This window comes from Chelonia mydas, chromosome 28, assembly GCF_015237465.2.
Source record: "Chelonia mydas isolate rCheMyd1 chromosome 28, rCheMyd1.pri.v2, whole genome shotgun sequence".
NCBI classification, from domain to species: Eukaryota; Metazoa; Chordata; order Testudines; family Cheloniidae; genus Chelonia; species Chelonia mydas.
In genome coordinates this window covers 6,194,440-6,221,410 of record NC_051268.2, presented here as the reverse complement: position 1 = coordinate 6,221,410, position 26,971 = coordinate 6,194,440, and the positions used below count along the sequence as shown (strand labels likewise).

At 51.0% G+C, this 26,971-nt stretch overlaps 4 protein-coding genes, 2 non-coding genes and 1 pseudogene across 10 annotated transcripts in view; 2 read left to right on the top strand and 5 right to left on the bottom strand.

Moving 5' to 3' along the window:
- The window catches only part of LOC102945014 (zinc finger protein 883-like), a 705,100-nt gene that overhangs the window by 85,400 nt on the left and 592,729 nt on the right, over window positions 1–26,971 (bottom strand). The gene's annotated exons all lie outside the window — the stretch shown is intronic.
- Window positions 1–26,971, top strand: part of LOC102934537 — a 1,094,240-nt pseudogene that overhangs the window by 566,038 nt on the left and 501,231 nt on the right.
- Window positions 1–26,971, bottom strand: part of LOC102933291 (zinc finger protein OZF) — a 1,218,290-nt gene that overhangs the window by 844,097 nt on the left and 347,222 nt on the right. The gene's annotated exons all lie outside the window — the stretch shown is intronic.
- On the bottom strand, window positions 129–16,603 carry LOC114018487 (zinc finger protein OZF-like). 2 transcript variants are annotated; one of them, XM_043537508.1, is made up of 3 exons: window positions 16,147–16,603; window positions 11,450–11,562; window positions 129–2,935 (listed from the first exon to the last, which is right to left on the bottom strand). In XM_043537508.1, the coding sequence occupies exons 2-3, from the start codon at window positions 11,481–11,483 to the stop codon at window positions 1,581–1,583; spliced, it is 1,389 nt and encodes a 462-aa protein (XP_043393443.1). In that variant the 5' UTR covers window positions 11,484–11,562; window positions 16,147–16,603; the 3' UTR covers window positions 129–1,580. The 2 variants fall into 2 exon arrangements, with proteins under 2 accessions (XP_043393443.1, XP_043393444.1); XM_043537509.1 differs by having other exon boundaries at window positions 129–2,932.
- On the bottom strand, window positions 16,949–17,020 carry TRNAM-CAU. The gene has a single exon. It is a non-coding gene; the product is annotated as a tRNA-Met (tRNA).
- On the bottom strand, window positions 20,074–20,145 carry TRNAM-CAU. The gene has a single exon. It is a non-coding gene; the product is annotated as a tRNA-Met (tRNA).
- Window positions 25,928–26,971, top strand: part of LOC102942883 (zinc finger protein 436) — a 31,298-nt gene continuing 30,254 nt past the window's right edge. The window contains exon 1 of one of the 2 annotated variants that reach the window (XM_043537337.1): window positions 25,928–25,977. In XM_043537337.1, the coding sequence (XP_043393272.1) occupies window positions 25,954–25,977 (24 nt within the window). In that variant the 5' untranslated portion in view covers window positions 25,928–25,953. The remainder of the gene's footprint in view (window positions 25,978–26,971) is intronic. The other variant, XM_043537336.1, reaches the window with a different exon arrangement.

Below are 26,971 nucleotides of genomic sequence, written 5' to 3'. Positions count from 1 at the left end.
GGTTGGAAGGGACCTCAGGAGGTATCTAGTCCAACCCCCTGCTCAAAGCAGCACAAGTTTGTTTGACAGGATCTATTTTCCATAAACTCACGCTGATTGGCATTAATAACAACCATGTTACTCACTTATCTTGAACTGTGGACTGAATTGCACTTGAGCTTCTTCCAGGTCATCATGAAGGAGCAGAGGAAAAGCAAAAATAAAGTAAGAAACGACAATTTTAGTACATGGTTCTTTGTCTCAAGGTCCCCAAATCTGAGCTACATCCTGGCAACCAAAACTAACATACAGTTACGTGACTGAATGGGCTTCAGGCAGGAGAGAAAAATCCACATCACAGACACTTTCAGTTTCACATAAAATGAAATCCCAAAGCAGGTTACCTATGTGAACTCCAGAATCAGGAGAACAGATTCCCGCACTGCATTCTCCTCTCACCCATTCAAACCTGCTTCAGTCCGCGCCACTTCATTATTATTGAGTCAAGTTATTTACAAAAGGTTTTCCCCGTTTCGATGATGCTAGAAACAATCTGGAAACAATCCCAGCTCAGCAGCAAAAAGCCCAGGAAAAGCCTTGCCAATAGATGGAGAAAGGGATGAAAACACTGAACCATCACTGAGTGGTTTTGTGATCCACTCAACTCCCCCTCCAGGCCTCTGACACTTTCATCTCCAGCCCTAGTGAGTCTGATTTAAGATCCAGGTGTGATTCCTAAGCACGGAGAGCTGAGAAGACTGGATCATGTGGCACTTTGGGAGGTGGAAGGATAAAATGGGGAGAGCGTAAGATCCATTGCGGCTCCCACAGATGCTAACTCTGCTGGGTTGAGGGGGGGTTGAACGGTGATGGAAATGGAGGGAATCCATCAAGCTCACCCTATCGCCTTCCAGTGTCAATAGTGGCTGAAAGGACACTTTAATCCTATCCCTGCTGCAGATGTTTGTTATATTTAAGTATATTTTTAAATGAGAAAAATGGTAGGAACGATAGCTTCTGTTTAATACAACCCAGATCATCCGGGAGCGAGACAATCTCTCACCAAAGGGGGAACTCAGTGACTCTGCCAATCACCCGGCTAATGGGAGTAAAAAGTAGAAATGTGATGCTCAGAGTTTTGTCTAGACTAGAAAAGGGGTGTAGATTAGGACAGGTCAAGGGGCAATGTGTTCGTTCACCCTGACCATTATACCTGTGCGAGGACAGTACTGCAAATATACTTGTCTTTTTACATGAGGATCGCTACCTCAAGCTAGCTAACCCCTGGGAAAATCCCAGAGGAGCCAAGGTAGATTTTACCTCAGTGTAGCAAGATGATGGCATCCCATCTCCCCTTCCTGGGGCTGATGGACATTCCTGGTAGGAGGGACCTAGATTCTCATGACTCAGGACAAAGGAGTGGATAGAAAGGACCAAAGAAGAGCAAGCTGCAAAAATCAACAGTGTGCTACTCATCTGGGGGGGGGGGGGGGGGGGGGGGGAGCTGCGGGACCACAGTGATGCAAACACCGCAAAGAGCCTTAAAGGTCACGATGTGGGAATTAGAAAAGCATTCAAAAAACTTTTTTTTTTTGACAGCCTTAGACAAGCTTTTTGTGGTGTTGCTCTCCCTTGTGGAGACTCTGATGTCTAACCAGGTGTGAGCTCTGATTAAAGCTTCTCCCACACTCCGAGCATCGATAGGGTCTTTCCCCCGTGTGGATTCTCTGATGTATGATAAGGGTTGAGCTCACACTGAAGCTTTTCCCGCACTCAGAGCATTTATAGGGTCTCTCCCCCGTGTGGAGTCTCTGATGCGCAACAAGGGCAGAGCTCACGCTGAAGTGTTTCCCGCACTCGCAGCATTCATAGGGTCTCTCTCCTGTGTGGATCCTCTGATGTGCAATAAGTGCCGAGCTCTGAGTGAAGCTTTTCCCACACTCAGAGCATCTATAGGGGGTCTCTCCCATGTGTATTCTCTGATGCTGAGTAAGGTTGGAGCTGTCAGTGAAAGTTTTCCCGCAGTCGGAACACGTAAAGGGTCTATGTCCCGTGTGAATTCTCCAATGCGTGATAAGGTTTGAGCTCACGCTGAAGTTTTTCCCGCATTCGCAGCACTTATAGGGCGTCTCTCCCGTGTGGATCCTCTGATGTCGAATAAGGGTTGAGCTCCGACTAAAGCTTTTCCCGCACTCGCGGCATTCATAGGGTCTCTCCCCCGTGTGGGTTCGCTGATGCCTGATAAGATCGGAGCTGTCCGTGAAGCTTTTCCCGCACTCGCAGCACTCATAGGGTCTCTCCCCCGTGTGGGTTCGCTGATGCCTGATAAGGTTTGAGCTGTCCGTGAAGCTTTTCCCGCATTCTGAGCACGTAAAGGGCTTATTTCCCATGTGAATTCTCCAGTGCGTAATAAGGTTTGAGTGTCGATTGAAGCTCTTCCCACACTCAGAGCACGAAAAGGGTCGATTTCCTGTGTGGATGGTCTGATGTGCGATCAGGTTGGAGCTCACGCTGAAGCTTTTCCCACATTCCAAGCACTTAAAGGGTCGGTTTCCTGTGTGCACTCTCTGATGCCGAATAAGGTGCGAGTTCCGATGGAAGGTTTTCCCACATTCACCGCATTCATAGGGCGGCTCTCCAGCGCGGATTCTCTCGGGCTGAAGAAGATCCGAATGGCTACTGATGTTTTCTCCCCACTCAGGGCACGTGGGCTCTCTCTCACTTGTGGGGATGCTCTGCTGGGCTGTGGTTTCCTTGAGGTCCTTGTGACAATGACCCACTTTCTCCCTTGGCTCATTCCCCCGCTCCCGCTCTGGCCTGTGCTGACTCTCACAACCTTTTCCCTGCTTCCAGCTCCTGGGAACATCCCCTTTAGATCTTTGTGATAACGCCACATGTGATTCCCCGTGCTCAGCATCTTCCTGCTCCTCATTCTCACTCACCATCCCATCACCTGCTGGGACAGAGAGAGAAACCTCAGAAACAGGAGTGGAAAAAGGGGAGAGGGTGACGCTAAGCACCCGTGTCTTCACACCCTACACACTACTGCCATGGGTTTTTTAATGCAATGATATAAGTGCAATAATATGTGTTGTTCATTTTCAAATGATACCCCACAAGGCATACTGGGATATCATTTGAAAATGACCACCACACTACGAACACACATTATTGCAAACTAAGCGGCAGTTCTGCAGAAAAGGACCTGGGGGTTACAGTGGATGAGAAGCTGGATATGAGTCAGCAGTGTGCCCTTGTTGCCAAGAAGGCCAATGGCATTTTGGGATGTATAAGTAGGGGCATAGCGAGCAGATCGAGGGACGTGATCGTTCCCCTCTATTCGCCACTGGTGAGGCCACACCCGGAGTACTGCGTCCAGTTTTGGGCCCCACACTACAAGAAGGATGTGGAAAAATTGGAGAGAGTCCAGCGAAGGGCAACAAAAATGATTAGGGGACTGGAACACATGAGTTATGAGGAGAGGCTGAGGGAACTGGGATTGTTTAGTCTACAGACGAGAAGAATGAGGGGGGATTTGATAGCTGCTTTCAACTACCTGAGAGGTGGTTCCAAAGAGGATGGAGCTCGGCTGTTCTCAGTGGTAGCGGACGAGAGGACAAGGAGTAATGGTCTCAAGTTGCAGTGGGGGAGATTTAGGTTGGATATCAGGAAAAACTTTTTCACTAGGAGGGTGGTGAAACACTGGAATGGGTTACCTAGGGAGGTGGTGGAATCTCCTTCCTTAGAAGTTTTTAAGGCCCGGCTTGACAAAGCCCTGGCTGGGATGATTTAGTTGGGGTTGGTCCTGCTTTGAGCAGGAGGTTGGACTAGATACTTCCTGAGGTCCCTTCCAAGCCTCATCTTCTATGATAATAATGCAGCATGTGAAATTATACACACTCCCAGAATTTGTGCTTTGAAGTCTATGACGAACAGGCATTTAAACTAGGCACGTCATTGTGAACAGATCTCTCAGAGTAGGGTTATTGGGTTGTAATTTAAAATACATCCAAGGGTCACCCCCTCTCCAACCCTGCAGCCAAGGCTTAGTAACGTTTCAGCACGGCGGTGGCGGTGGCATGTTTCTGGCAGGGGCGTGTTACACTGGGGTAAAAGGTTATTGAAGGGTAGCTGAGATAGGACAACTTGTTGTCCAAAACAATACCATGGGGATTTTATTTAAACTAGAACAAATGGAACTTGATTCTACAGTAACGTTAAATAGATGAATATATATAATAAAAAGGCACACACACACAGACACACACAAACACTATAAAACTTACTACTGAATGTACTTAACTATAACCCTCTAAATAAAGAAACAGATCTCTCTCGGTATGCACAGGTTATTAACTCATAGGTCGTGGTGGTTTATCTCCCAGGTGGTGGTGGTGGTGATTATTTTAGTTCAACGTAGTTATTTCCCCAAATATCTCACTGGGTGCTGTGTGACACCCAAGTCAGTCTTTGAGCCTCGAGTGCCCCTTGTGACTTCCTGATAGACTCAACTCGGAGGGGTGAACACTATTTACCTCTCTCCGTTCTGAGAACTGACCATTTATTCCTACCCTTTGTTTCCTATCAGTCCAGGAGAGCACCTTCCCTCTCATCCCACGACAGCTTACTTTGCTTAAGAGTCCTTGGAGCTTAAGACCTCTCCCTCTTTTGTGGCACCCCACGAGCACCAGCTCCCCATCCTCTTCTTCCCTCCCACTGCTCCCTGCCCTCCCTTCTCCCAAGGACTCCTGGAGAGGAGCCTCACACGGTCTCCTGTCAGTGGATGGCCCCACCTGACTGTCGCACCCTCCACGCACTTGGGAAGTTGTTATAGCAGATGGGCAGTTCCGTTATAGTTCGGCTTGGAAAGATGAGATTTTTACCGGTACATGCTGACGAACACTGACCGCACCGTACATTCACATACGGATGGGAAAATATTTCTATCGATAACCATCTATATTTCCAGATAGGCAAAATAAGAAAAATACTGCTTGAGAACTTATTAGGGTTGGATGTCAGGTGACTTACTTGGTATATTTTGACATGTGACGTTGACGACTTGTGTTTTAACCATTATAAAGCGTTCACTTTTTCAACGTCGACAGCTGGGGTCATAAAATAATTGTCTGGCCTCTCCCCTCCTCTGCATAATTTCCTGAAACTGTGAACATTTAAATCATAGAAGATCAGGGTTGGAAGGGACCTCAGGAGGTCATCTAGTCCCACCCCCTGCTCAAAGCAGGGCCAATCCCCAACTAAATCATCCCAGCCAGGGCTTTGTCAAGCCTTAAAAACCTCTAAGGAAGGAGATTCCACCACCTCCCTGGGGAACCATTTAAAATCATTTAAAGTCCTGGACCTCCATGGCAGTATTCTCTGAAATGGTTCCTCTGTTCCATGCGCAGGGCTGGTAAGAGAGCAGACCTGAAAGCTCTTGATGTGTGGGTGAGACGATGGTGTAGGGAGGAGGGATTTCAGTTTATTAGCAACTGGGGAAGAGCTCCAACGAAACCAGAACGGAACCAGATTGCTGCCATATAAAATTCAGAGAAGATAGTAGAGGAGTTTTTTGTTTTTGTTTTTTTGTTTTTTGTTTTTTTACAATTATGGGGTGAGGGAAAGCCCAGAGGTGTGGAGGCGCACATGGTTCAGACAAAGACATCTCTTAGGGATGAGTTTATTAAAGGGGGATGTCTATATCTCAGTAAAGAAGACAAGAAAGAGGTACAGATAGGAGGTAGTGAGGAATAGTCAAATGAAACAGAATCCCATTTAAATAGAACACATGAAAGAAAGCACTGACAAAATTTAGAAAGACTGGTATACAAATACAAGAAGTCAAAATAACACAATGGTTGAAACGGAGTGCCTGACATGCCATGAGGGTATTGATAGAATAGGCATCATGGAAACTTGGTGGAGAGAGGCTAATCAGTGGGACATGGTAATACCAGGGTACAAAATATAAAGGAACGACAAAGTAGGTCCCGCTGGTTGGGGAGCGGCACCCTCTGGTAAAGAAAGCAGAGAGTCAAATAAAATACAATAAAAAATTAGATGAAACAAGCTGCACCGTAGAATATCTATGGATAGAAATTCCGAGCTTGAATAAAAAGAATACAGCAGTAGGGATATAACACCGCCCACCAGATCAGGACTGTGAAACGCTGCAGAAGTTTACAGAGTCTACAAAACCAGAAAACTGATGTGAACTACCCTCATGTTGACTGGGTAAATGTCACCTCAGGGGGTGATCAGCGGTGAAACTTTTAGATACCATTCATAGCTTCTTCTCGGAGCAGCTGGTTCTGGAACCCACCCGGGGAGAGGCGATTCTTGATTCGTCCTAAGTGGACATGGGATTCGGTCCGCACAGCTCAGTAACTGTGACCATAATGTAATTAAATGTAACGTCTTTGTAGGGGGGGACAATACCGAAAAACTCCACCGTGGTAACCTTTAGCTTTAAAAAGGGGAACTACACCAAAACGAGATGGAAATTTAAAAGAGTGGTCACAAGGGTTAAATGCCTGAAAGCAGCACGGGGAACATCGAAAACCGCCCCAGTATGGGTTCAGACTAACTGTATAACCCAAATTGGAAAAGGCAAGAGAGTGTCTCAAACTGGGGGGGTCCTGACCCAAAAGGGGGGTGATGGTATGGCCACCCATATTTCTGCGCTGCCTTCAGATCTGGGCAGCCGGAGGGCAATGGCTGCTGGCCGGGCACCCAGCTCTGAAGGCAGCATCACCACCAGCAGCCGTGCGGAAGTCAGGGTGGCATGGAGGGGAGCGGGGACGATCATCACAGCACAAAGTATTTTCAAAGCTGGTCCCAGCAACAAACAAACAAACAAACAAAAAACTCGAGAACCTCTACAGTAAGAGGACCAAAACAAGGCCACTCCAGCTAAACAACAGAGCTACGGAGGCCATTCAAGGTATCCTGTGAAATGTGGACGTTAAATGCTGGTGAGGTGAATAGGAACACGCACAAACTCTGATACGCTGAGTGTAATGATGCAGGGCAAGAAGGGAATTTGAGAAGCCACTTGCTAAAGATGCAAAAACGAACAGATTTATTTTTAAGTATACTGGAAGCAGAAGGCCTGCCAGATAGCCAGTGGGGACACAAGACAACCAAGGGGCTGAAGAGGTCCGTTTAAGCTCGAAAGCTGGCGTCTCTCACCAACAGATATTGGTCCAACAACCCAAATACCACCTCACCCACCGCGTCTCTCTAATATCCTGAGACCAACTTGATTAGAACCCCACGGCCTAAAATGGAGCACTCAAGGAAGACAAGGCCATTTTGGAGAAGCTAAATGAATGCTTCCCACCAGTCGGCACTGCAGCGGATGTGGGAGAAATAACTCTGGTGGGGGGAGGATCGTTTTTGGGTGAGAGATCTGAAGTCCTGTTCCACACTGACGTGTCAACAGAAGAGGCTTTCGAATAAACTGATAAATTTAACAGTACTAAGTCACCAGGACCAGAGGGTATTCGCCCAAGGGTTCAGAAGGAACTCAAAGGTGAAATTGGAGAACTACTAACCATGGTCTGTAATCTATCACTGAAGCAAGCCTCTGTTCCGGACTATTGGGAGATCGCTAATGTTTAAGGCTACGTTCTAGTTGCGGGTATTTTTAATAGTCATGGACAGGTCACGGGCGGTAAACAAGTCATCCCCCCTCACCGCCTCCCACACACCCGAACGGCTGCTGTTGCAGAATTCACGGAAAGTCATGGAATCTGTGACCGATTTGCAGCCTTCCTGACGTCACCCCAAGTTTTAAAAAGTATCCCAGGAACGACCCTGAGAATTACAGGCTGGTGAGCTTCACTTCCCTTCTGGGCAAATTGGTAACAATGGCAGTAAAGAACAGAACGATCAGACGCAGAGATAAACACGATTTGTTGGGGAAGAGCCAATTCTGCTTTTGTGAAGGGAAATCAGGCCTCTCCAATCTATTAGAACTCTTTGAGGGTGTCAACAAGCATGTGAATAAGGATGATCCAGAGAATATAATGCACTTGGACTTTCAGAAAGCCTTTGACAAGGTCCCTCACCAAAGGCTCTTAAGCAAAGTAAGCAGCCATGGGATAAGAGGGAAGGTCCTCTCGTGGACTGGTAACTGGTTAAAAGACAGAAAATCAAAGGGTCAAAATAAATAGATTTATTTTGGGGAGAGTTAAATTGTGGGGTTCCCCAAGGATCAGAGCTGTTCAACGTATTCATAAATGATCTGGGAAAAGGGGTACACAGTGAGGTGGCAGATACAAAATGACCCAAGATAGTTAAGTCCAAAGCAGACAGCAAAGAGCTACAAAGGGATCTCACAAACCTGGGTGACTGGGCAACAAAATGGCAGATGAAATTCAAAATTGGTAAGTGCCAAGTGACGCACGTTGAAAACAATAATCCCAGCTCTACATATACAGTGATGGGGTCTAAGTTAGCTGTTACCACCCAAGAAGGAGATCTTGGAGTCATGGTGGCTAGTTCTCTGAAATCATCCACTCCATGTGCAGTGGCCCTCAAAAAACCGAACAGAACGTTGGGAACCGTTCGGAAAGGGAGAGATAATAAGACAAAAAACATCATATTGCCTCTCTATAAATCCATGGCATGCCCACATCTTGAATACTGGGCGCAGATGGGGCCACCCCATCTCAAAAGAGAGATCTTGGAACTGGGAAAGGTTCAGAAAAGGGCAACAAAGATGATCAAGGGCATAGAAAAGCTTCTGTAGGAGGAGAAACTAAAATATATATAGCTGAGCTGTTTGGTTTAGGGCTGGTCTACACAAATTTAAGGCCGGCTTAATGACGTCACTGAAGCCTGTGAAAATGTCACACCCCGCGCAATGTAATTAAGCTGACCGAAGCCCCAGTGTAGACACTGCTGGGTCTATGGAAGAATTCTTTCAACTAAGATACCACTTCTCCATCACTGTAGTGCGTGCAAAAATAACGCCTACCCTTAAAGAAGAGAGGTGACTAAGGGGGGATATGATAGAGGTCTATGCAACCATGAATGGTGTGGAGAAAGTGCACAGAGAAGCCCCATCATTGGGGATTTTTAGACAAACACCTGTCAGGGCCAGTCTAGATAATACCTAGTCCTGCCATGAGTGCAGGGGATGGGCCTCGATGAGCTCTCGAGGTCCCTTCCAGTCCTATGTGTCTAAGTGTTATTTACCCTTTCCTGCAATACCAAAACCAGAGGTCACCTGATGAAATGAATAGGAAGCAGGTTTAATACAAACAAAAGTATTTTTTTTTCCCCCCACACAATTAACCTGTGGAGCTCGTTGTCGTAGGATGTTGAGTTGGCCAAAAGTATAACTGGCTTTAAAAAAAGAACTAGATAAGTTCATGGAGGATAGGTCCATCAATGGCTATTCCACAAGATGGTCAGGGATACAACCCCATGCTAGAAGCAACCCTAAACTTCTGACTGGCAGAAGCCAGGAGGGGAAGATGTGTCGATCACTCCAACTGTCCTGTACACTCCCTCTCAAGCTCTGATACAGGCCACAGTCGGAAGACAGGATACTGGGCTAGATGGGCCATGGGTCTGACCGGTAAGGCTGTTCTTATGATAAAAACGGCACACACCAAAAACGCTTAAAACCCACCGTTTTGAGCAACTGTGAAACATTACATTGATAAAAATCGGGGGGAAAAGAAGCTTAAAAACAAACATGGATATTATCCATCAAAAGTATAAAAATAAAATAAAAATCGAATTCTGCCTAGCCAAGCTATAGTTATTTACTTTCAGCATTACTTTCTGTTTAAAAGTCAAATATTCTAACAACTCTCAAATCCAGATGCTTACTCAGATTATCTTTAAATTCTTCGGGATAGCAGCGCTGAAAGAGTTTATAACTGTACAGATTGAACTTTCAGACTGACGAGGAAACGTGAGGCATCAAAAGGACGGACACGCCCATGAAGTGCGGCGAGATTAAGTCTCTGTTAATAGCCAGAGGTTTCCGGCAATCCACTGTCACAAAGATTGGCTTGCTCAAGGGAGTATGCCGTCGAGTCTGAGCCATACCACTGTCAACTTCCAGACAATATGTGACATGCAGGAGTTTCTTCTTGACGTTTTGCCCCAACTTCGAAATTTCCAGATTAAAAGCAATACTTTAAAGTTCTCTGAAACCCACATGCAGACCCACACCCCTAACCGACGCAGGTATTCCAGCAGATCTCTCGTATAGACACAGTTAACAGGGACAAGTCCATTAAAAACCTAAATGCCCATAGCTGCATTAATGCAGAGTTAAGGTTGCCGAATGTTACCGTAACCCACACGCCCACGTAGTGACACCGAGACCACTTACACAGAGAGATTAAGGAATTTCCTCTATAGCCTTAGCTAACGGCCAGTTGGCTTTCAGCTCATGCACTAAGCTCCAAAGGTCCCCGGTTCGATCCCACCCACCAACAACTGGGGTCCAGCGTGTGAACGGTGGCTGAACGAAAACCAGGAGATGAAAACTACACAACACCTCTTCAATGCAACCTTAACTCTGCCCCCACCCACTAGCACTGCAGCTGGCAAGAGCCACTCAGAAGAATTCAGTAAGGGCGGTGCAAAGGTTAACAAACTACCAGAGAAGAAGAGATGGGTTCTCCAGCTATTGAAATCTTCAGGACGATTTAGTCCGACACAAGGTATTCAGCTGAATACTGCCGTAACTGGATGAAATTCGAAGGCCTGTGTTACCCAGGAGACCAGACTATATGACCTCTTCCCTTCAGGCTTTAAATTCCATGAATCTGTCATAAATATGAGGACGGACTAAGAGAACATGTCACCGTCTATCTTGTGCTCTACAGACGGGAATCCCAGCATTTATCGGCATGCCCTCCGGCTGCGTGCACTGGGTCAGCTGTCGCTGTAATCAGATGGGAGAGGGATTATTTGGAGCAGCTTGGCGGAGCTGTGACTGTGACATGAAGGGACGCGCACATGAAACTTGAGGGACTGAGTCTGCCCATTTCAGGGTTGTAGGTTGTGTCACCTGGGGGAGTTCTGGCCATGGGGATTGTCAGCAGTGCGGTGGCATACGGGCTTGGTGGTCTCGAGGGGTAAGTGACGGCAACGACTCACCTGAGGCTGACGGGCTTTGTAACATTTTGCAAGTCTGGGACAGCCTGTGTGCGGTAGGCTCAGTGTTTGAGTGCAGGCCAGGGGTAGGAAGTTTCTATTCACAACACTTGCACCTAACCCTACATTTTGCCTTAGCAAAGAGAAGGCGTTCGACTTTGCACTGTACTGTTCCTGGGCTCTGTTCCCCGCAGCGTTCTGCAACAGGAGAGGGCAGAGTGCTCGTGCGTGTGACAGTGGCACGTTGCTGAAACAGGGCAGAGTTAAGGTTACATTATGGGGGTGACGTGAACCTTAACTCTGCATTTCCCCTTCCAAGAACCGAGGGGACGCGAATCCTTACCCAGCGAGGTCACATTCTCGTAGTTCTCCTGCATGACGTCTCGGAGCGGGGTCCAGCAGAGCCCACTCTTCCCTGGTGAAATACACCGCCACCTCCTCGAAGGTCACCGGCCCCTGAAAGAGCAAGAGCCCCACACTCAGGACCTGCTGCCCCACTCACAGCCCCACTGTTCGTGGGGCAGAGGAGCCAATCAAGTGGAAGCTCCGGGAGGCTCCCGGTGAACAAAGCCCCACTCCCACCCTGCGGAGATCAGGCGTGGGGAGAAAGAGAGAGCCCCTGGTCTCTCCCAGCAGATAAACAGGGGCAAACCCACTAGCCTCCTACAGTGGCTAGAGGCCCCAGCAGAGTCCACGGAAAGCCCCCTGGTACGAACTCCACTGTCAGCAGCTGGATATGAGGGGAGGGGGAATCTCCCCTAAGCCTCACGGCTGGGTGCCCCCTTCATATCTCACAGCAGCCGCTGGTTAGTCGGGGCAGGCTCCAGCATGGGCAGCCTGGTCCGTTTTCCCTACCGAGTCCAGGGGTCCTGTTTCCTCTTCCACAAATTAGGGACTATTTCCCCTGACACTGTCCCCAGGGCAGCGCACCACACCCCCCCAGCAGCGGGGGACAGGGAGAACCAGGGACTGGCTTTTCCCCTCTCTCTGCTCCTCACCTTGTTCACAGAAGGCGGATCTGCCCAGGGAGGCTGTAAGAAGTGTGTCTGGGCAGGCCAGTTGGCCAACCGCTCTCCCCACTTATTTCTCCCACTGCCCCCCTTCAGTCTCCCTCCTCTTTCCCCGTCGCGCTCCCTCTGGCCGGGAAAGTCCCGTTTCGGAGTTGTCTGCTCTCCCGTGGCTGGATCGGCTCCTGCAATCGCTAATGGGAGGAGAGACGAGGGGCCGCTGGGGCAGACCCAGGACTTTCCCTGAGGTCTCTCTGGCTCAGGAGTTAGGAGCAACGGGGCTGGAGAACGTCCTCACCTTGGCTGGCGCAGAGGGGGCTTTAATGAAGGTCTCCCCTCGGCACCGATCCCACTGGGGGAGCAGCAGCTGCTAAACCTGGTCTCCCAGATCGCAATGGAGGCTGCAGGGTCTGACCAGGAAGCTGAACCCCCATATCCTGAGCAGAGAGGGGCAGAGGGTCTGAGCCGCCTCCCCTCCTTTAGCTACAACCGGAGCTCCGTGGTGCGAGCAGCTAATGACACCACCTCCCCACGGGGACAGGTGCTGATCTCATTTACCCCGTGTGAATCTGGAGTCACTCTTTGTTCTTCCTAGCAGTAACTCTGGATTAACACGGGTCTGAAGGTTCGTCTACACCCCACCAATTTATGTAGGTTATTGGAGACTGCGGGGGGGCTAATTAACCCAACAGGCCAGACTGAGAGCAGTCGTTAAACAACCTGTGAACTCCTTTCACTAAAATGTCAAACCTCGCAATCCCCTCCTAAAAATGGATATTTCCCGGGATTTTCTCCTTTACCCGAGTATAAATGCTAAAAGCCGTGATCTTGGAAATATAAACTTTGTGTTTACGACATTCTTATTACACACTATTTATTATTATTCATCATTACGGTATTTTAGTACATTCTGAAAACGGCAACGCTCTTCCCAGGTCTCGCTGTGGCAGCTTGTATCGCTTTGAATACGCCTGTTGTAAGAGGAGGCTCCTAGGTTTCCTCCGGGAGCATCAGATGTGAACCAGCCCGAAGGGCTTCGAGAAGCCAACTCAAAGAGTTCCCCCTACACAAGCATTCAGGTCTTGAGCAGTCCAGGCAAACAACGCACGTTACAACGAAGCTTAAACTTGTTCTTTGTCATAATTTTAAAAACCATACGAGCTGCCTATTGAATTTTAAAAACAGCAAAAAAAAAATCCACCTCCCTTTCCATTTCTTAAAAGGTGTCCTGGAGTTTAAATGTCCTCAGTGCGATAGAGATGCTTGCTTTGATCTGCTCAGCTCTTGGAAGTCCAGGGGCTCCGGGCTGCTGGCCCCGTGTTGCCCCGGGTCCCTCGGGACAGCTCTGTCCACCATTAGGGATTTTTTTCCCCCGGAGAACCCCCTGAAACATTTTGCGAACCCCCAGAGGTGAGTTGAGCACCCTGTCACCACAACGACTGCCACTCAGGGAGCGGGGAGTACCTACGCCACCAGGAGAAACACCTGGCGTTCTTACAGTTTTGAAAGGGGAAGAGAAGCAAAAACGGTGGTGATTTCATATCAGACTTTGTAAGTGGATAGAAAGTTATCCTCACCCCTTGCTGGCCATTCATACAGGCAGAGAGAGCGTCTTTAACAGGAGAATGGAAGGCCTGGAGGAACCAAAAAATATTTAAGGAATTTCCACGTCCCGTCACTGGCCAAGAATGGCCACCAGGCACCCACCCCAGAAGTGGCTGCATCTCGGTGCTGGGGGAAGGAACCCCTGATGGGAGACCGTTCGTCACCTGGCGGGTGGGGATACCTCTGGTGAAAATGGTGAGGAGAACGTGAGGGTAGCTTGGAGATGCTCGGGCACTGGATGGGGCCGCAAGGACCCAGTTACACACAGGGCAGCCTGGGGAGCAAACTCCTCGGCTTGTGCCATCTGGGGAAAAGCAGAGGATGCAGCCCACGGTCTGGTTAGCAGCTGGGAGACACTGATCCCCCTACCAAGAGGGGCAGCCCCTGGCTTTAATGCCTATTACATATGGGGCCAATCTCTTTCATCGACCCTTTTAAATGATTCTCCAATGAGAAGCAAGTTGATCAGGGCACAATTTAACCCCCTGCATCCGGGAACTGTCTCAGGGCGACAGAAAAGGAGGACTTGTGGCACCTTAGAGACGAACAAATTTATTCGAGCATAAGCTTTCGTGAGCTGCAGCCCACTTCATCGGATGCATGCAGTGGAAAATACACAGTGGGGAGATTTATATACACAGAGAACATGAAACAATGGGGGTTACCAGACACACTGTAACCAGAGTGATCAGGTGAGGTGAACAATTACCAGCAGGAGAGCAGGGGGGAAAAAACCTTTTGTAGTGATAATCAAGGTGGGCCATTTCCAGCAGTTGACAAGAACCTCTGAGGAACAGCGGCGGGGGGAGGTGGGGAAATAGTTTTACTTTGTGTAATGACCCATCCACTCCCAGTCTCTATTCAAGCCTAAGTTAACTGGATCCAGTTTGCAAATTAATTCCAATTCAGCCGTCTCTCGTTGGAGTCTGTGAGGTTTTTGATAAAATGCTGATGACACGAGAGGGAAAACCACCAAAATCGGAGGAGAGTGAGTTTGTGTGTGTATGGGGGTGGGGGCGGGGGTGAGAAAACCTGGATTTGTGCTGGAAATGGCCCACCTTGATTATCATGCACATTGTAGGGAGAGTGGTCACTTTGGATAAGCTATTACCAGCAGGAGAGTGAGTTTGTGTGTGTGTGTTTTTTTTTTTTTTTGGAAAATAAAGGGTGGGGGGTGAGAAAACCTGTATTTGTGCTGGAAATGGCCCACCTTGATTATCATACACATTGTAGGGAGAGTGGTCACTTTGGATGGGCTATTACCAGCAGGAGAGTGAGTTTGTGTGGGGGGGGGGGCAGAGGGTGAGAAAACCTGGATTTGTGCTGGAAATGGCCCACCTTGATTATCATACACATTGTAAAGAGAGTGGTCACTTTAGATGGGCTATTACCAGCAGGAAAGTGAGTTTGTGTGTGTGTGGGGGGGGGGAAGGGGGAAGGGTGAGAAAACCTGGATTTGTGCTGGAAATGGCCCAACTTGATGATCACTGTAGATAAGCTATTACCAGCAGGAGAGTGGGGTGGGGGGAGGTATTGTTTCATGGTCTCTGTGTGTATATAATGTCTTCTGCAGCTTCCACAGTATGCATCCGATGAAGTGAGCTGTAGCTCACGAAAGTTTATGCTCAAATAAATTGGTTAGTCTCTAAGGTGCCACAAGTCCTCCTGTTCTTTTTGCGAATACAGACTAACACGGCTGCTACTCTGAAACCTGTCAAAATCGGAGGGGATTTTATATCCAGATTAAAGGGGGGGGGGGGGGAAGTGGGCTCCTTTGAAGGGATTTTTAGATGAATGCTCAGTAAACGGTCCTGGATTCCCCCCCACCCCCATGTGGGCAGCAAGGTGCCCTTTGAAAAGCCGCTTTAAGAGGGCAGCCAGAGGGGCTGGAGCAGGAAGGGCTACCTGAGGGCAGGGATGGGGGGCAACAGGTGACTGGCAGCTGGCGGGGTGGGGGGGGGGGGGGAGTTGAGACTACGGCAGCTGTGACTGGGTCACCTGGGGCTAGGCACATGGGGGGGGCACTTGCTCCTCCCTTCCCCTCCTGTGCCCCTTCCATGCCCTGTTGCTGGCAGAGAACAGCCCCCTCGTCTCCACCCCAGAGCCAGCCGCAAAGCTGCACCCACTAAGCCCCTTCTCATTTGGGGAATGACTCAGGGCAAGAGTTTCCCACCTAAGCCAGGTCAATGAGCATTGAGAAGGTGGAGGTGTGGGGGGGGGAGCGGGGGGGAACCCCCCCCCCCACATTTAAGATGTTAAATTGATATTTGAGAACTAGGGGACCTCTTTCCCCACCAGGAGCAGATCCTGCCCCACAACTTCATTAGCCGCAAGGGAGCAGATTCGGGGCGCGGGGGGGGGGGAGATTTAATGCCCCCAGGTCCCCTTGGGCAGAGGGTCTCACTTTCCCACGGTCTCTGTCCATTACCTGCAGTCTCTGGCTCCGGGCTGGCCCCAGCTGGAGAAAGCGCCCCCCGGCCGGGCAGGGAGGGGTTAATGGGGGGATTCCCCCCCCCTCCAGCAGGACCCCGGGGGGGGGGGGGGCAGCAGCTGCTCGCCCAGCGTCGGGTGCTCTAGGGGCTTTGTTCTCCCGGATTCCTGCCTCCTTCCTCCCGGCTGCTCCAGCCCCTTCCTGTGCCCTGCAAATCCCGTCCCGGCTGCAGCGCTGGCTGGGGGGGGGGCCTGGCCCCAGCTTTGCCGGCAGCCCCAGGGGTGCTCGCCCCCCTCAGCCCGGGCAGGGGCTGGGTCTAGCCCGGGGTGCCCGGAGCTCCGGCGGGGGTCTCCGCACCGCGGAGTTTTGTCCACACGCGCGCAGCCGGCGAGATCCGAAGCCTGCAGGGCTCGGGCGTGTTCACACGGCGCCGCCGGGGCGTGTCCACACCTGGTGCGGAGCGTGAGAGCAGGGCAGGGGGCGGGGGGCGCTACACGGGCCCCGGCTTCCCTGGGGGTGCTCAAGCCCCGCACCCCTGCTCTGCCCCCAAACCATCCAACCCCTCCCCCCCAACCCCATCCCACTTCTTCTGCCCCACCCCACCCGAGCCCTTCCCGCCCCTGCTCTGCCCCCACCCCAGCACGTCTCTCCCCTTACAGGAGGGGACTGTCCCTGGCTTCATCCCTTCATTTAATGACGGTGAAAAGTGAAATAGCAAGAGAAGGTGTTCCTGCTTCCTACCTGGCTGAAAGGAAGCAGGCGGAGTGATTTCCAGGGCCGTGAGGAATAAAAGCCAAGCTAGCAGAGGATGGTTTCGATCCATCGACCTCTGGGTTATGGGCCCAGCACGCTTCCGCTGCGCCACTCTGCTGGGTGGTTTTTTCCCTCTGCCAGGCTGGGCAGACTGCTCCTTGTGGGTCTGAGCACGTGACTTGTGCGCTGGGGAGAGGGAGCGGGCGCAAGGGACTGTTACAGTCATTGAAGAAGGTCATTTTGCAGGTGTCCTTTTCAACTATAGAAGAATGAACTGAAATCTGAGCGCTGCATTCTTCTCTGCTGGGCTAAGAAATGGGCAAAAACATCCTCTCCCCTCCCGCGCCCCCCGGCTTTTCTGCAGGCAGGATACAGTCCGTTTGCTGAAAACCTGGTGCTGAAAACGTTAATAGTTTTGATGTCATTTGTTATGACCCCTTTAACATTTGTTCTCCAACTCACCTGTATTAGAACCGACTCTAGCTTCTAAAAATGAATTCCAAAATCCAGTCTGCCCTCAAAACTTTGTGGCCAAATTTCCAAACCTCTCTGAGCAAGAGAGATCCGAGCACTTTACATAGGCCCGTATCTATTTCAAAGCCAGTTTTGTTCAGTGAAATGCAGGCCCAGAGAGTCTATTAAACTGAGAGGGGAATGGAGCTCACTGCTTATTTTATTTGTTTCCCAATGGGCAATTCCAGGTTTCTAAAGCAGCTGGAATATTTTAAGATTGCGAATAATTTAGGGCAGGGTCCTGGCTCCCTGGAAGGCAGGGAAAGATGTGAGCTTCGTTAGCCAGTGAAATCTGCAGCGTGTCTATCACAGTCGGCCAGTGCGGCGTGGTCCCGGGAGGTTCGGGATTGTATTTATTAGCCTCCCTTTTAAGAACGGGTGGAAGGGCGAGCGGTGACGCACAGATACTCAACCCCCCAGGGAGCTGGGGTGGGGGGCAAGCAAGGGGCAACACCAAGCGGTCCATACGTCCACATCACTTTCCCCACCTGGTCTGGGCAGCTTCTTGCTCACCCCTCTGGGGGTGCAGAGGAACGTGGGGGGAAGGGACGGACGGGGAAGCAAGCCCCAGGTCAGTTTCCCCATGGGGGCATGGGAAGGGGGGTGCAGGGTTTAGGAGCCCGGGAAGAGACTGCAGCACACAGTAAGTGGGACAATACACCTCTTCAATCCAAATTAAACACTGCGGGGAGGCAGAGTTGCCCTGGGGGGGTGGGGAGCCCGCGGGAGCCAGGGGCAATGCGGGGTCAGGGGCCACCGTGCCCATGCGGGCGCCAAAATACATCTTTGCCCAGGGCTCCATTTCCCCTAAGACCAGCCCTGGTTGAGATGGTGGCAGAGGGCAAAACCCCGGCACCGGGAGGGGCAGACGGGATAAAAGTTACCCCGGATGGGCTGAACCCTGGTTGCAAAAATTGGGGGGGAGTGAAGGGGCTTTTCCGTTTCCCCCACTCGCCGGAGTGGATGTCTCAACCCCTGCGTCCCAGGGCTGGGTCTGGAAAGGCACCAGGCATCCCCATGCCGAGGCCAATTTTCATTTGCGGACCCCTAAAAAATTGTGAAGGTAGGCGCGGAGCCCTTTGGAAATCTTAGACTTTGTCGGCAGATCCCCTGCAGACCACAGGTTGAAAACCGTGGTAACGACAACCTTTCGTGGACTCTTCCAAGGTAGTCTGGAGACCCCCAGGACAAAGCAGCTCTTCCCTATCTACGGCCAGCTCTACTCTGCAAAGCGTCTTCACAAAAGGGTTGTGTCCCTGTCTCCTCCAGAAGGCCGCTTCCGGTCACGGAAGCTGCCTTCTCCACCGACGTAATCATTCCATATCCACAAGAGACACCCAAACTCTCAAAACCGATTTATCTACCCCCCGGGTTTGTTTTTTGAGAAACCGTACCAAAACCATCCCTCGGGCTTCCGAGTCTTTCATCCAAAAATGCATCCTGAAGGAAAAAACCTATGCCCCAAAGAGAACATCCTAATGGCTGAGCTGTACAAACCAGAACTGTTACGGAGCCTTTCACGATAGCAGCCCTGTTCCGCAAGGGAGTCGAAATCGTACATCTTTCCGTAAACTCACTCTTTCACAATGTGGGATATGTCGATGAGGAGCGATTGCACGGGTCTAATGCTGAATTAAAAATTGTTACCCATGTCGCAACGCTCGCAGGCCTTGTGTTAACAACCCGTGTAGTTAAAGTTCTTAAATGTTTACATCAGACACATTTATTAAAGTGTGTAAACGTGTGTTTACGTACTACGGTGTAATTGTTAAGCATATAACAGGCTAGTCTATCCATTCTTGACGTGGATTTTCCCCTATTAAAAACATAGAGAAAATAATAGGTTTAAGACACCTTAAAACACGCGACACTCCTTAACTCTTGGTTTTGCAGAGGTCTCAGGTCAGGGCGGGACAAGACCTATCATATGTGTTGCAATAGTTAAGGGTAATAGGTCCAGATTAAGAAAAGAGTGGGGGATAAGGGAAAAATGGTGAACGCTGATTTTCAATTGTGCGTTTCCATTCTAGAGCTTGATTGTAAGACTGAAACTGGAGAGAGTCCGGAGAAGAGACACAAAAATGGCGAAAGATGTAGACCACATGACCTGTGAGGGAAGGTTGGGGAAAAACAAATTAGGTTTGTTTAGTCTGGAGAAGAGAAGACTTGTGGGCGAAGCATGATGACCGTATACAAGTACGTAAAATATAGTTAAAAGAAGGGGGGAGAAGAATTGTTCTCCTTAACCTCTGAGGATAGGACGAGACGCAATGGGCTCAAATTGAAGCAAGCCCATGAGGATGTTCTCCTTTAGGCATAGCTCTTTCCTTCTGTTTAGGTTGGACATTAGCAAAAGCTTCCTAGCTGTCAGGGTGGTGAAGCACTGGAATAAATGGCCAGGGAGGTTGTGGAATCTCCATGATTGGGGAGTTTTAAGAGCAGGCTGGACAAACCCCTGTCAGGGACGGTGTAGATAACACCTAGTCCTGCCATGAGTGCAGGGGACTGGAGTAGATGGCCCCGCGAGGTCCCTTCCAGTCCTGCGGTTGTAATGACGGTGAAAAGTGAAATAACAAGAGAACGTGTTCCTGTTTTGTACCTGGCTGAAAGGAAGGCAGGCGGAGTGATTTCCAGGGCCGTGAGGAATAAAAGCCAAGCTAGCAGAGGATGGTTTCGATCCATCGACCTCTGGGTTATGGGCCCAGCACGCTTCCGCTGCGCCACTCTGCTGGGTGGTTTTTTTCCCTCTGCCAGGCTGGGTAGACTGCTCCTTGTGGGTCTGAGCACGTGACTTGTGCGCTGGGGAGAGGGAGCGGGCACAAGGGACTGTTACAGTCATTGAAGAAGGTCATTTTGCAGGTGTCCTTTTCAACTATAAAAGAATGAACTGAAATCTGAGCCCTGCATTCTTCTCTGCTGTTCGCTTTGGGCTAAGAAATGGGCAAAAACATCCTCTCCCCCCCGTCCCCCCGGCTTTTCTGCAGGCAGGATACAGTCCGTTTGCTGAAAACCTGGTGCTGAAAACGTTAATAGTTTTGATGTCATTTATTATGACCCCTTTAACATTTGTTCTCCAACTCACCTGTATTAGAACCGACTCTAGCTTCTAAAAATGAATTCCAAAATCCAGTCTGCCCTCAAAACTTTGCGGCCAAATTTCCAAACATCTCTGAGCAAGAGAGATCCGAGCACTTTACATAGGCCCGTATATTTTTCAAAGCCAGTTTTGTTCAGTGCAATGCAGGCCAAGAGAGTGTATTAAACTGAGAGGGGAATGGAGCTCACTGCTTATTTTATTTGTTTCCCAATGGGCAATTCCAGGTTTCTAAAGCAGCTGGAATATTTTAAGATTGCGAATAATTTAGGGCAGGGTCCTGCCTCCCTGGAAGGCAGGGAAAGATGTGAGCTTCGTTAGCCAGTGAAATCTGCAGCGTGTCTATCACAGTCAGCCAGAGCGCCGTGGTCCCGGGAGGTTCGGGATTGTATTTATTAGCCTCCCTTTTAAGAACGGGTGGAAGGGCGAGCGGTGACGCACAGATACTGCACCCCCCAGGGAGCTGGGGTGGGGGGCAAGCAAGGGGCAACACCAAGCGGTCCATACGTCCACATCACTTTCCCCACCTGGTCTGGGCAGCTTCTTGCTCACCCCTCTGGGGGTGCGGAGGAACGTGGGGGGAGGGGACGGACGGGGAAGCAAGCCCCAGGTCAGATTCCCCATGGGGGCATGGGAGAGGGGGTGCAGGGCTTAGGAGCCCGGGAAGAGACTGCAGCACGCAGTAAGTGGGGCAATACACCTCTTCAATCCAAATTAAACACTGCGGGGAGGCAGAGTAGCCCTGGGGGGGGGTGGGGAGCCCGTGGGAGCCAGGGGCAATGCGGGGTCAGGGGCCACCCTGCCCATGCAGGCGCCAAAATACATCTTTGCCCAGGGCTCCATTTCCCCTAAGACCAGCCCTGGTTGAGATGGTGGCAGAGGGCAAAACCCCGGCACCGGGAGGGGCAGACGGGATAAAAGTTACCCCGGATGGGCTGAACCCTGGTTGCAAAAATTGGGGGGGAGTGAAGGGGCTTTTCCGTTTCCCCCACTCGCCGGAGTGGATGTCTCAACCCCTGCGTCCCAGGGCTGGGTCTGGAAAGGCACCAGGCATCCCCATGCCGAGGCCAATTTTCATTTGCGGACCCCTAAAAAATTGTGAAGGTAGGCGCGGAGCCCTTTGGAAATCTTAGACTTTGTCGGCAGATCCCCTGCAGACCACAGGTTGAAAACCGTGGTAACGACAACCTTTCGTGGACTCTTCCAAGGTAGTCTGGAGACCCCCAGGACAAAGCAGCTCTTCCCTATCTGCGGCCAGCTCTACTCTGCAAAGTGTCTTCACGAAAGGGTTGCGTCCCTGTCTCCTCCAGAAGGCCGCTTCCGGTGATGGAAGCTGCCTTCTCCACCGACGTAATCATTCCATATCCACAAGAGACACCCAAACTCTCAAAACCGATTTAACTACCCCCCGGGTTTGTTTTTTGAGAAACCGTACCAAAACCATCCCTCGGGCTTCCGAGTCTTTCATCCAAAAATGCATCCTGAAGGAAAAATCTATGCCCCAAAGAGAACATCCTAATGGGTGAGCTGTACAAACCAGAACTGTTACGGAGCCTTTCACGATAGCAGCCCTGTTCCGCAAGGGAGTCGAAATCGTACATCTTTCCGTAAACTCACTCTTTCACAATGTGGGATATGTCGATGAGGAGCGATTGCACGGGTCTAATGCTGAATTAAAAATTGTTACCCATGTCGCAACGCTCGCAGGCCTTGTGTTAACAACCCGTGTAGTTAAAGTTCTTAAATGTTTACATCAGACACATTTATTAAAGTGTGTAAACGTGTGTTTACGTACTACGGTGTAATTGTTAAGCATATAACAGGCTAGTCTATCCATTCTTGACGTGGATTTTCCCCTATTAAAAACATAGAGAAAATAATAGGTTTAAGACACCTTAAAACACGCGACACTCCTTAACTCTTGGTTTTGCAGAGGTCTCAGGTCAGGGCGGGACAAGACCTATCATATGTGTTGCAATAGTTAAGGGTAATAGGTCCAGTTTAAGAAAAGAGTGGGGGACAAGGGAAAAATGGTGAACGTTGATTTTCAATTGTGCGTTTCCATTCTAGAGCTTGATTGTAAGACTGAAACTGGAGAGAGTCCCGAGAAGAGACACAAAAATGGCGAAAGATGTAGACCACATGACCTGTGAGGGAAGGCTGGGGAAAAACAAATTAGGTTTGTTTAGTCTGGAGAAGAGAAGACTTGTGGGCGAAGCATGATGACCGTATACAAGTACGTAAAATATAGTTAAAAGAAGGGGGGAGAAGAATTGTTCTGCTTAACCTCTGAGGATAGGACAAGACGCAATGGGCTCAAATTGAAGCAAGCAGACTAGGGACCGAATGGCTAGGCAGCAGTTCTGCGGAAAAGGACCTAGGGGTGACAGTGGACGAGAAGCTGGATATGAGTCAGCAGTGTGCCCTTGTTGCCAAGAAGGCCAATGGCATTTTGGGATGTATAAGTAGGGGCATAGCGAGCAGATCGAGGGACGTGATCGTTCCCCTCTATTCGACACTGGTGAGGCCTCATCTGGAGTACTGTGTCCAGTTTTGGGCCCCACACTACAAGAAGGATGTGGATAAATTGGAGAGAGTCCAGCGAAGGGCAACAAAAATGATTAGGGGTCTGGAACACATGACTTATGAGGAGAGGCTGAGGGAACTGGGATTGTTTAGTCTGCAGAAGAGAAGAATGAGGGGGGATTTGATAGCTGCTTTCAACTACCTGAAAGGGGGTTCCAAAGAGGATGGCTCTAGACTGTTCTCAATGGTAGCAGATGACAGAACGAGGAGTAATGGTCTCAAGTTGCAATGGGGGAGGTTTAGATTGGATATTAGGAAAAACTTTTTCACTAAGAGGGTGGTGAAACACTGGAATGCGTTACCTAGGGAGGTGGTAGAATCTCCTTCCTTAGAGGTTTTTAAGGTCAGGCTTGACAAAGCCCTGGCTGGGATGATTTAACTGGGACTTGGTCCTGCTTCGAGCAGGGGGTTGGACTAGATGACCTTCTGGGGTCCCTTCCAACCCTGATATTCTATGATTCTAAGCCCATGAGGATGTTCTCCTTTAGGCATAGCTCTTTCCTTCTGTTTAGGTTGGACATTAGCAAAAGCTTCCTAGCTGTCAGGGTGGTGAAGCACTGGAATAAATGGCCAGGGAGGTTGTGGAATCTCCATGATTGGGGAGTTTTAAGAGCAGGCTGGACAAACCCCTGTCAGGGACGGTGTAGATAACACCTAGTCCTGCCATGAGTTCAGGGGACTGGACTAGATGGCCCCGCGAGGTCCCTTCCAGTCCTGCGTTTGTATGGGAGTGGAGTCCTAGGACATCTCTCTCCTTACAGGAGGGGACCGTCTGTGGCTTTGTCCCTTGGTTTCATGACAGTGAAAAGTGAAATAGCAAGAGAAGGTGTTCCTGTTTCCTATCTGGCTGAAAGGAAGGCAGGCGGAGTGATTTCCAGGGCCGTGAGGAATAAAAGCCAAGCTAGCAGAGGATGGTTTCGATCCATCGACCTCTGGGTTATGGGCCCAGCATGCTTCCGCTGCGCCACTCTGCTGGGTGATTTTTTTCCCTCTGCCACGCTGGGCAGACTGCTCCTTGTGGGTCTGAGCATGTGACTTGTGCGCTGGGGAGAGGGAGCGGGCGCAAGGGACTGTTACAGTCATTGAAGAAGGTCATTTTGCATGTGTCCTTTTCAACTATAAAAGAATGAACTGAAATCTGAGCCCTGCATTCTTCTCTGCTGTTCGCTTTGGGCTAAGAATTGGGCAAAAACATCCTCCCCCCCCCCCCCCCGGCTTTTCTGCGGGCAGGATACAGTCCGTTTGCTGAAAACCTGGTGCTGAAAACGTTAATAGATTTGATGTCATTTGTTATGACCCCTTTAACATTTGTTCTCCATCTCACATGTATTAGAACCGACTCTAGCTTCTAAAAATGAATTCCAAAATCCAGTCTGCCCTCAAAACTTTGTGGCCAAATTTCCAAACCTCTCTGAGCAAGAGAGATCCGAGCACTTTACATAGGCCCGTATATTTTTCAAAGCCAGTTTTGTTCAGTGAAATGCAGGCCCAGAGAGTCTATTAAACTGAGAGGGAAATGGAGCTCAATGCTTATTTTATTTGTTTCCCAATGCGCAATTCCAGGTTTCTAAAACAGCTGGAATATTTTAAGATTGCGAATAATTTAGGGCAGGGTCCTGGCTCCCTGGAAGGTAGGGAAAGATGTGAGCTTAGTTAGCCAGTGAAATCTGCAGCGTGTCTATCACAGTCGGCCAGTGCGGCGTGGTCCCGGGAGGTTCGGGATTGTATTTATTAGCCTCCCTTTTCTGAAAACCTGGATTGAAAAGCAGAGGTGCACGCTGCGAGGGGAGCGTCCGTTCCCGATGTTGATCGCAATACCGAGAAAGAATAAAACGTCTCTCTCGTTCACGAAGCCACCCTCTTGCAATAAAGCCAGGGCTGGGTAAGGATCAGACTTGAAAGCGAGTATAAATGTCCGTGGAAAGAAAGGAGAAGGGGGACGGGGGACGGGAAGAAGTCCATTATTGTTGTGGTCAGGGCCCAGGTTCCAGAGAACCATCTTTCGCCCCGCAAACGTCCCTGTCCGACAAACACAAACACGCCCAGGGCCTCCTGGTTACACTTTTCGCGCGTGACGTGAAAAATCCAACCAAACCGCCGTCTCACCGGAACCTGGCCTCCCAGCAAGATGTAATAAATGACTTCGAAGGCCACGTCTACACATAGCCGGCCCTGCTGCCCACTCCGGGGCTTTGGTTGGTATAACTGGGGCGACTAGACGGCAAGTGTGAAAAATCAGGACCGGGGCGGGGGGGGGGGGGGGGTAATCCGCACTGATATAAGAAAAAGCCCCAAATATCGGGAATGTCCCTATAAAATCGGGACATCTGGTCACTTTATGCTTCACGGCTTCCCAGGAACAACCCCCCCCCATGTGCATTCAGCCAAAGAACCGTGATTCGCCAGGGGGTTAAAGCCCCGGGCATGGGGGGCTGGAAATGTCACTTCATAAGGGGGGTAGAAATTGAAAATAAAAATCCCTGCAAAGCAGGGATCATTCACAGACCCCCCCCCCGCACCAGTGGGGAAAAGCAACGGCAGGACAAGGGCCTTGGAGGGGGTTCAGGGGAGGCAAGACCCCCCCCCCATGGCTTCTCACCCTTCTCCCCAGCTGCCCCCCACAACTCCCCCACTGCAGCTGCCGGGAGCAGTTTCTGCAAGCGCCCCCCCCCCATCCCATTGCATCCCGGCCTGATCCTGCAGGCTCGGGGAGGGGGGGGGGGGGTTCCCCGATTCCCCGCGTGTCCCAAACACCCTTCGTGGGGCCCGGAGGGGCAGGGCCAGGCCCGGGCAGGAGCCGCCCCTTCCTGCCCCCCCCCGGGCCCGGGAGCGCTTCGTGAGTCCGCGGCGGCGGGGCCATGGCCGGGGCCGGGAGCGGCGCGGTGGGGCCGGGGGCGGCGCGGAGCGGGCGGGGACACGCGTGGGGCGGACACGCTCCTGCCGGGAGGGGCCCGGAGCCCGGCTCGGCCCGGGAGCGCGGGGGGCGGGGCGGGGGAGTGTGTATCGGGGGGGGGCTGTTTGGAGCGGGGAGTTTGCGGGGGTGTCAGTGCGGGAGGGAAGAGTGGGGAGTTTGGGGGTGTCAGGGGGGGGAAGAGCGGGGAGTTTGGGGGGGTGTCAGTGGGGGGAAAGAGTGGGGAGTTTGGGGGGTGTCGGGGGGGAAGAGTGGGGAGTTTGGGGCTGTCGGGGGGGGAAGAGCGGGGAGTTTGCGGGGGTGTCAGTGGGGGGAAGAGCGGGGAGTTTGGGGCTGTCGGGGGGGGAAGAGCGGGGAGTTTGGGGGGTGTCTGGGGGGGAAGAGTGGGGAGTTTGGGGGGTGTCAATGGGGGGGAAGAGCGGGGCATTTGGGGGTGTCTGGGGGGGAAGAGTGGGGAGTTTGGGGCTGTCGGGGGGGGAAGAGCGGGGAGTTTGCGGGGGTGTCAGTGGGGGTGAAGAGTGGGGAGTTTGGGGGATGTCAGTGGGGAAGGAAGAGTGGGGAGTTTGGGGGGTGTCAGTGGGGGGAAGAGCAGGGAGTTTGGGGGGGTGTCAGTAGGGGGAGGGAAGAGCGGAGAGTTTGGGGGAGTGTCTGGGGGGGAAGAGCGGGGAGTCTGGGGGTGTCTGGGGGAGGGAAGAGCGGCGAGTTTGGGGGGGTGTCAGTGGGCAGGGGGCAAATGGGGAGTTTTGGGGGGTGTCAGTGGGGGAGGGAAGAGTGGGGAGTTTGGGGGGGTGTCTGGGCAGGGGGATGTCAGTGGGGGGGAAGAGCAGCAAGTTTGGGGGCTGTCAGTGGGGGAGGGAAGAGTGGTGAGTTTGGGGGGGTGTCAGTGGGGGAGGGAAGAGCGGGGAGTTTGGGGCTGTCGGGGGGGGAAGAGCGGGGAGTTTGCGGGGGTGTCAGTGGGGAGAAGA